At 46.8% G+C, this 7,717-nt stretch overlaps 2 protein-coding genes across 2 annotated transcripts; one reads left to right on the top strand and one right to left on the bottom strand.

Annotated features, from left to right (window-relative positions):
* Positions 1–1,133: 1,133 nt before the first annotated feature.
* Positions 1,134–3,636, top strand: LOC125944340 (uncharacterized). Its single transcript, XM_049664727.1, has 2 exons — positions 1,134–1,436; positions 2,291–3,636. The coding sequence occupies exons 1-2, from the start codon at positions 1,211–1,213 to the stop codon at positions 3,634–3,636; spliced, it is 1,572 nt and encodes a 523-aa protein (XP_049520684.1). The 5' UTR covers positions 1,134–1,210.
* A 463-nt stretch (positions 3,637–4,099) lies between these two features.
* On the bottom strand, positions 4,100–7,326 carry LOC119444745 (uncharacterized). Its single transcript, XM_049664728.1, has 5 exons — positions 6,899–7,326; positions 5,632–5,761; positions 5,210–5,344; positions 4,553–4,925; positions 4,100–4,104 (listed from the first exon to the last, which is right to left on the bottom strand). The coding sequence occupies exons 1-5, from the start codon at positions 7,324–7,326 to the stop codon at positions 4,100–4,102; spliced, it is 1,071 nt and encodes a 356-aa protein (XP_049520685.1).
* Between the last annotated feature and the right edge of the window lie 391 nt (positions 7,327–7,717).

The raw sequence follows: 7,717 nt of genomic DNA on the forward strand, positions 1-7,717 counted from the left end.
TAACGCCGCCGGAGAAACTGTGTGCCTTCGCGAGAGAGAGTCCCTATTGTGACGTCAGAACCATGCTTGCGATTGAACGCCTTTGTTGCGACTTCAGAACTATTGTTCTCGCGACAGAACGTCTCTGTTACTTCAGAAATCTTGGTCGTTGCGACAGAATGTTTCTCTTGCGGCGTCAGAATTTCTGTCGTAACGTCAGAAATGTCTGTCGCAACCAGATAAACGCCAATAACCTCTGTAGGACGACAGAAATGGCTGTAGTTGCGACAGAAATGTATGCTGTCCTTTTAAACCGCCATGTTATACTGTGCTTGCGAATGATTGTCCTTGTGGGCAGTTTATAAACTATAGATAACCTTCCCTTAAAAAATGGCTGCGGCTTAGCTCAGCTAACCATGGATATGCAAAGCGAAATCTTGGTTTAGCCTGGTTAAGTGTTGGCTTCACTTGGTTAACCTTTGATTTAGCTGTAGTTGTTATGCTTACGTATACACTCATCGTTAAGCCAGGTTTAAATTATAAGCCGACAAGTCCAAGCGTTTTGTGAGTCGAACGGCTCGCTCTTCCTCTGTCTCCGATGCGATCGAGCTTCTCGCGCTTGGCATTCTGGACCCTTTCCAGTGAAGCAGCTCACCGGGCGATATCCGTGGGGTGGCCAGACGCCGCTTCCCGACGACGGCTCAAAGCCTCCGCTCGCGCGCAACGCTCAGAGAAGACGGCCCGGCCTCGCTCTCAGCCATGGCCAAGCTCACACTGAGTAGTAGTAGTAAGTGGTTCGTGTGGAAAGGGAAAGATAGTAGGCGAGCGCGGCGCTCCTCTTAACCAGGCGCGCAGCAAGTCACGTGGTGCGGAGAGTGCATGCGCCAAGCCGGCGGCGGCAGAGCTCGGCGCAGCGCGTAACGTGATGGGTGTCTGTCTAAAGCTACGGCGCAGCTCTGGTCAAATGAAGGTTAAAAGCTGGTGGCGGCGAAACTCGCCTCAGCTATACTAGTAAAGCTTTCGCTTTCAAAAAGGAAATTCCTCGCCCCTTCCACTCCGTGAAGATGGATTATAGGCAAAGCTTGTCCCTTTGTATAGACCTTTTTCACGAAGGCTTGCCGCCAGGGCGCGCCAGCGTGCCGCAAACCGGATGTGCTCCCAAGAAACTTCCGGCGTCCTTGTCTGTTGCGTGTTTTTCTTGCGGCGGTTCACGTTTGCTGCTGCTCGCGAAATGTTTTCGCCACAATTATCATCCGCTCTTGGACAAACACATCGAGGGCCTTGCTGTGTTGTCCCTGGATGCAGCCTGCGGTCTGGCACCAACCTCCTTTCGCAAGTGCGAACATTCAGGTTTCCCAGAGAAAGCGACAGACGGGACGCCTGGATCGCAGCAGTGCGAAGGGATAAATGGGTGCCTACAAAGAGCTCTCAGATTTGTTCTGCTCATTTCATCCAAGGTGAGTATTTTGTTTTTCACTTACCGCGCATTTTGAAAGCAACTATGCAATCTCGCTTTCTTGTACGCTTTGCGAGGATCGTTCACGAGAACGTCGGTGCTGCGAATGCCGCGCGCAAGGCTGGGCACGTTTACGTGAGCTTCGTACACCGGCTTATCGCGAGCGATATCTACTAAGATTTCAAGCGATGCGAGATTATTGCTTGTCAACTAATAATGCAGTGCTGAGTATTGAAAATGCCCATTGCCATTTTGTAGCGCAGCTTGCCGCAGCGAAAAGCTGATCCGTGCGCTTTGATCGTATTTTATATCGCGCAGTGACAAGCACTGCGCGCGTACAAGCTTGCGCGACGGGGGTGCCTAATGTAGAAGGACCATTTTGTAGTAAATTAAATGGAGCTAGAAGGAGTCTTGGCTGATTATTTTACGTTTCGAATGTCTTAGTTGGTCATTTGCATTTTGCACTGGTGTCACACGGCCACTGTCGCTCGAGCCCGATCCGGATCAAAATTCTTGACTGCGATCGACACCTTTCCGCAAATTGCGCAATGAAACCAATCTGAACTTTGAAATTTGATCGTCATCGAAAGTGCGCCGCGTGACACCCGTGTTACATGCTTGAAAAATCGAGTCAGCTGCGAAGGTTGCAGTCACGTAAAATGTGCTCGGCGCTCTGTACCTTCCGTTTTTCACTTCTTCCCGTCTTCTTTGCGGCGTTCAATACAAGCAAGCATGGTCAGTTACAAAACAAATTCTGGCAGAGTAGCTCTGTTGACTTTATCTTTTCCTAGCTAAACTTTCATTATTGTGCTTGACCCTGAATGTTTTCTAATAGCTGACAATTTTATTTTCCAGGCCGGCCGTCGTCAGACCCTACCCATCCGGACTATGTCCCTACAATATTTCCGTACCGTGATCAAGGCAACACGAACCAGAAACTTCAGCGGTACCAGCGTGGCCAAAGGAGGCGCAGTGTGCAAGCTAGCGGACCTGCAGTGGGGAGCAAAAGTGCACAGGTGCAAATATGTGTACCTACTGCAAGTGACCTTGCAACATCGTCAGTAACTGACAATAATGTTGGCATCGAGGATTACACTAAAGATTCTTGTGAAGCTGAAACAGAGACAACACTTTCTATGGTTGATATATCTGCTCTTACTTTAGAGAATGCAGCACTAAAAGATAAGGTTGCTTGTTTAGAAGAACAGCTGGCATCAGCAAAGAAAAAAAATGCGGAGCTTGAGATGAAAAATCAGCCAGTTCCGATTCGGAAGATAACTAGGGACATTGTTATGAAGTCTCAGAAAGCTGTTAAGTTCCACACAGGTGTCGTGTCTGCAGAAATGTTTGCTGCATTGCTTCAAATGGTTCTGTCTGTCTGGAGCCCAACAACTCGAACAACCCTGGATCCAGAGCAGCAGCTCATTTTAGTGCTTATGAGACTGCGTCTGGGACTTCTGACGGAAGATCTAGCATTTCGGTTTGGCATTTCTGTAACTTCCGTAAGCCGCATTTTTCATTCGTGGCTAGATGTCTTAGCTGAGAACTTCAAGAAGCTCTTGATTTGGCCATCTCGTAGAACACTGCAATCTAGGTGCCCTGAAGCATTCAAAGATGCTGCATTCGAGAATGTCAGGGGCATAATTGATTGCACAGAAATATTTATCGAAAGACCCACTTCAATGACAGCAAGGAGCCAGACATATTCCAACTACAAACATCACAACACAGTCAAGCTTCTTGTGGTGATTGCCCCATCAGGATCAATCACGTTCGTTTCTAAAGCATGGGGCGGGAGGGTCTCTGACAAAGAGCTGACGCAACGCAGCGGACTGCTTGAATTGGTAGAAGAAGGGGACGTGTTCCTTGTAGACAGAGGATTCAGATGTGAGGAAATGTTTGGTGCTCGAGGTGCAAGCCTGCTGATGCCTTCATTGACTAAGAAGCGAGCACAACTTCCTGGGGCTGAGGTCACCACATCAAGAAAAATTTCCAGTGTCCGCATACATGTCGAGCGATCAATTCAGAGGCTGAAATCATTTAGGCTGTTTCACATGATCCTCCCTGTGAACTTTATAAAAAGATCTGGGGATGTAGGCTATGCCACCATTGACAAGTTGGCAATTGTGTGTAGTGGCCTGGTGAATCTCCAAACACCTATCATCAACACGAACCATGAAGACCTCGCTGTATGTAACTGAAAGATAAGCTGTGTCTTGATTGTCAAATAAAAAGGGAAGCAGTCAGTGGTGTTCAAAGCATATAAATTCAATATTTATTGCTTTTACTACTGGGTTACATATTGCATGCAATTTTGTACGGCGTCGCTGCAGTAGAAAAATGGTCATAACATTTTCATTATTGCATCACCAAGTGCAATGCCTGGAGAGTGTTGTAGGGATTCCAATGGTTTACTTTAATGGAAAAAAGACCACTGCTCTCTTTTAGCTTTCTTTTTACTATTCTTGACTTGGTGCGCTTACATCAGCTGGCCCTAGTTCCACTTGACATTTATTACACATCCACGATTTTGGTGTACGTTTAAGCTTAACACATTTCAAATGAAAGTTTGCTGTACACAGTGAACATTGAACAGTGCGGCCAGACTTGTTACCATGACAGTAACATGTTTCCTTGGCACACTCTATTTGCTTCAGAATTTGTTTAGTCTGCAGTTCAGGAAAGATATGGGTAAAAAAAAGCTTGCTGCTTTAAGTTCTGCATTTGACCAAAATGATTCGTTAAAGCTGATAAGCTCAATTGTAAGGGACAGCCCTGTAAACACTAAAAAGTAGGCTCGGCGAAGCTTCGTGGCGGCCATTTGGGCTTGTACTTGTGTATAATATGCGTGATCATGCTTTAACTGCAAATTATTATTTAAATATTGCAGATGCTTTGAAGCGTTATTGAGTGGAGTACCTTTTAGAGATGCAGGGCACTTAATCTCTACCACAGATTTCCCACAACATTCACAGCAGGCAATTCCATCGGGAGAGGCAGCAAGAAAGGGAAGTCTTTCATTCACAAATAGACCACATTCAGTTAACTGAAACCCTTTGTGCTTTTTTGACTCCTGTGAGATGAATGCCTCTTTAGCCTTCGGCTCCATTGACACACCCCAACAGATGTTTGAGACCCTGGGTGCCTTTACATAGCCCATGATTTCAGCCACAATGCCATTGACCCCACTTCGACAAACTAGCACACGATGTAAAACTGAGGCCGTTATTCTACCTTTGCGTTCGTGGGTCCATCTAAGTGTCCGTGATTGCCCACGGGTCGACTGCTCAATTTCTTCACAGCATTCGTTACTGAGCTGAACATTTTTTGCAGTATTCAAGTCAATATTGCTGTAAATGTCATCTATTGCTGATCGCGATGAATAGTGCTGGTGGTTGGTCTTCCTTTCTTCTGCAGCAGTCTCAGGAGAAGAATCCGTACTTTCACTGTCTGTTATGCAACTCAACACAAGTGTGCTGGGGGCAAATGTCTGCGAAAGAGACCAATAACAAACATTCACTGATGTAGCCAGACCACAGTGTGTCATATGTGTATCATAGAAAACGCATAGCCACTACATCCAATAACACTGCATGATTGTATGAAAGTAATGATTTCATCAGATAAGGTGTTGGAAATGGAGTGAGTATGCAGCATGTGATCTTTCGATTAGGTTTTGGTGTACCAAAGTATGCTGATGCTGAATATGTAGTTTATGACAGCTTGAATAGTGTGTGAACTTTCACTAGAAGTAATGTAAGTCGCGTAGTTTACCTTGACATGCTGCAAGAAGTTGTGTATTTTATCAGAGCTCCATGTTGGAATAGACCCTTGTTGCCTTGGGGCAGGTTCAGGAACTTGTTGTCCAGGCTTTGCCTTGAAAAAATTTATCTCGCTGACTGGTGCCACCTGAAAATGCAGATTTGTTGCAATTTTATGAAGGAGAAATATTGTTATGGAGGGGTATGAACATTGATTAGTGCGGTGCTCTACAAAGTGGTGAAGACGACGAGTGTGTGTGAAATGCTTGTGCGTGTGGCCCTTCAGCCATCTTGTCTGTCTACTGAAATACGCTTGTAAATATTCATCCCATCTTACTCTCGTATTCTTCACAATTTATCCACCATTCATATCAAGAAGCTACAAAGGAAACCAATAGGGGAAACCAAACATCCATAAATTTATTAAAAGCTCACCATAGATTTCCTGGATACCTCAGACCACCTGCACGCTGTCTCAGTTGGAGACGGGTCATTCAGCCCATATTTTATGGCTGCTTCTATGTTGAATAATAGGGCAGCCACGTGTGTGCAGCATTCTCCAAGTCTGAAACAAGGGTACGCACAGTTTAGGTGTTAGCGACAACTCTCTGGTAAACCACTGCATTAACCGCAGTGTGACTGCACGATAAATGTGCACGTACTGAACATCAGCCACTAACATAAGTAGCACCATAGTTGTCTCGCGTTAAGCATTACGTTTACCCGCCTTGTAGCTAGCAGTAAGCCCGCCTAAGTGTGAGTTCGTTCACGCCACGGCGGCCACCTTATGGGGCGAAAGCAAAAACGTGTGCTATTTAGGTGCACGGAAGAACCCCAGTGTCAAATATTCGGAGCCACCCCTACGGTGCCTCATAATCATATCGTGGTTTTGGCACGTAAAACTCCAGAAATTATTTAAATTTGGTAATTCCTGCGACAAAAAAATGGGTTAGCCCATTTTTAGCAAACTACGACAAATAATAATTGATGGAGTTTCACGTGCCAGAACGTCTGCTTTGCACAGCTGGCTCCGTTACCGCTCATCATTCCAGCGTGGAATTTCACTTTTCTGTCGCCGTAATGGGGAGGCCGCGCTTACGGGCGTATGAGCCATTGCTTAAGGGAAATATGAGCCATTCATTGTCTTACGTGACGGACAGATTTAATTTTCAAGCCATTTAATTTCGAAGAATCGCAAGCGGTAATGGCGCGCGAATGCTGCTAATCACGCCGCCGAGTAAACTCGAGACATCAAACACAAGCGACAACCGTCAGTGACGTCGTTCTCTCCGTCGCAGCCGAACGTGTGTGTAAACTCGTAATTGTGAAATACTTTACTATAACCGGGGCCGCACGTTTTCGCTTTGCTGGTTAACCATCTTCACGGAATGGAAATATTCCGCAGCTGGCTCGTTGGCGCCCCTCGGTTTGCGCTCGTGCTCGGCACGCGCTCGTAGCACAAACGAGTCAGCACACGCTTCGCTTGCACCCCTCTTGCGCAGTAGTGGAAGGGGGGTCAATTTTTTTTCACTTTGCCCCCATCGAAATGCAGCCGCCGAGTCCAGAATTGAACCCGCGTGTTCGTTCTTAGCAGTGCAGCGCCTTAATCTCTAAGCTACCACACTGGGTCTAAGACAAATCGGCACGTAAGGTCGTGGTAATGTAAATCGTGCTCTTGGAGTAGGCAGTAAACTGTACTTACCCTGCTATGCACGTGCAGTGAGCGCTTACAACAGTGCCGTCGTCTTTGACGACGCACCACGGTCGGTATGTCTTCGAAAGCAGCTGGCTGGCCTCCACAGATGCTGTTAAGATGACGACGCCAACTCCGCGCTTGCCTGCCTTGAACGACATTACACGCTTAACTTTCCCACTCAGGAATGCATTGTAAGCGTCACTCAGTTTGTGGTTCTTAAACTGTTCTTTTGTGTAGAAGCAAACGCCCTCCACTAAATACATGAAAATATCCGCTGCTGTGACAGGCGGAAAGTTTCTCGGGCTTGCCGAAAAAGAAAATTGCACGACATCGTCGTCCAACGGGTCCGGCAGCTGCTGGCCTTCGAAGGACAGCTTGTCTTGGTAGCGCTGCTGTGCACTGTTGTCCAGTCCTCTAAAATATTCGCTCGACATGTCGTCAGCCGCACTGCTGAGAGGTGCAAGCGATTAAGAAAATATCGGCCATGCGGCGCGCTCGCAGGGGAGGCTTTTGAGACAAGAGCCAAGCATCCGGAAGTTGCTCGACCGGAAGCGTCCGAGGAGCACCAATAGGACGCGCGCGCGGCTTGTTTGCAAACATGAAAAAGGTCTATAAGCGATACGTGTATACATGGACTGCTATGGGAAAATTAACGGGAGTCTGAAAAGACCGCACTATATCCGGTCCTGCACTATAAGCGGTTACGTTATAAGTGGTCTATACTGTACAAAGACTTTCATGTACTTATAATTTAGGTGCCAGCCAAAAAGCCCCAGGTGGTCGAAATTTTTCCAAGGCCCTACACTACGACGTCTGTGGTAGCCG

The sequence above is a fragment of the Dermacentor silvarum genome, chromosome 3, assembly GCF_013339745.2.
Source record: "Dermacentor silvarum isolate Dsil-2018 chromosome 3, BIME_Dsil_1.4, whole genome shotgun sequence".
Lineage (NCBI taxonomy): Eukaryota > Metazoa > Arthropoda > Arachnida > Ixodida > Ixodidae > Dermacentor > Dermacentor silvarum.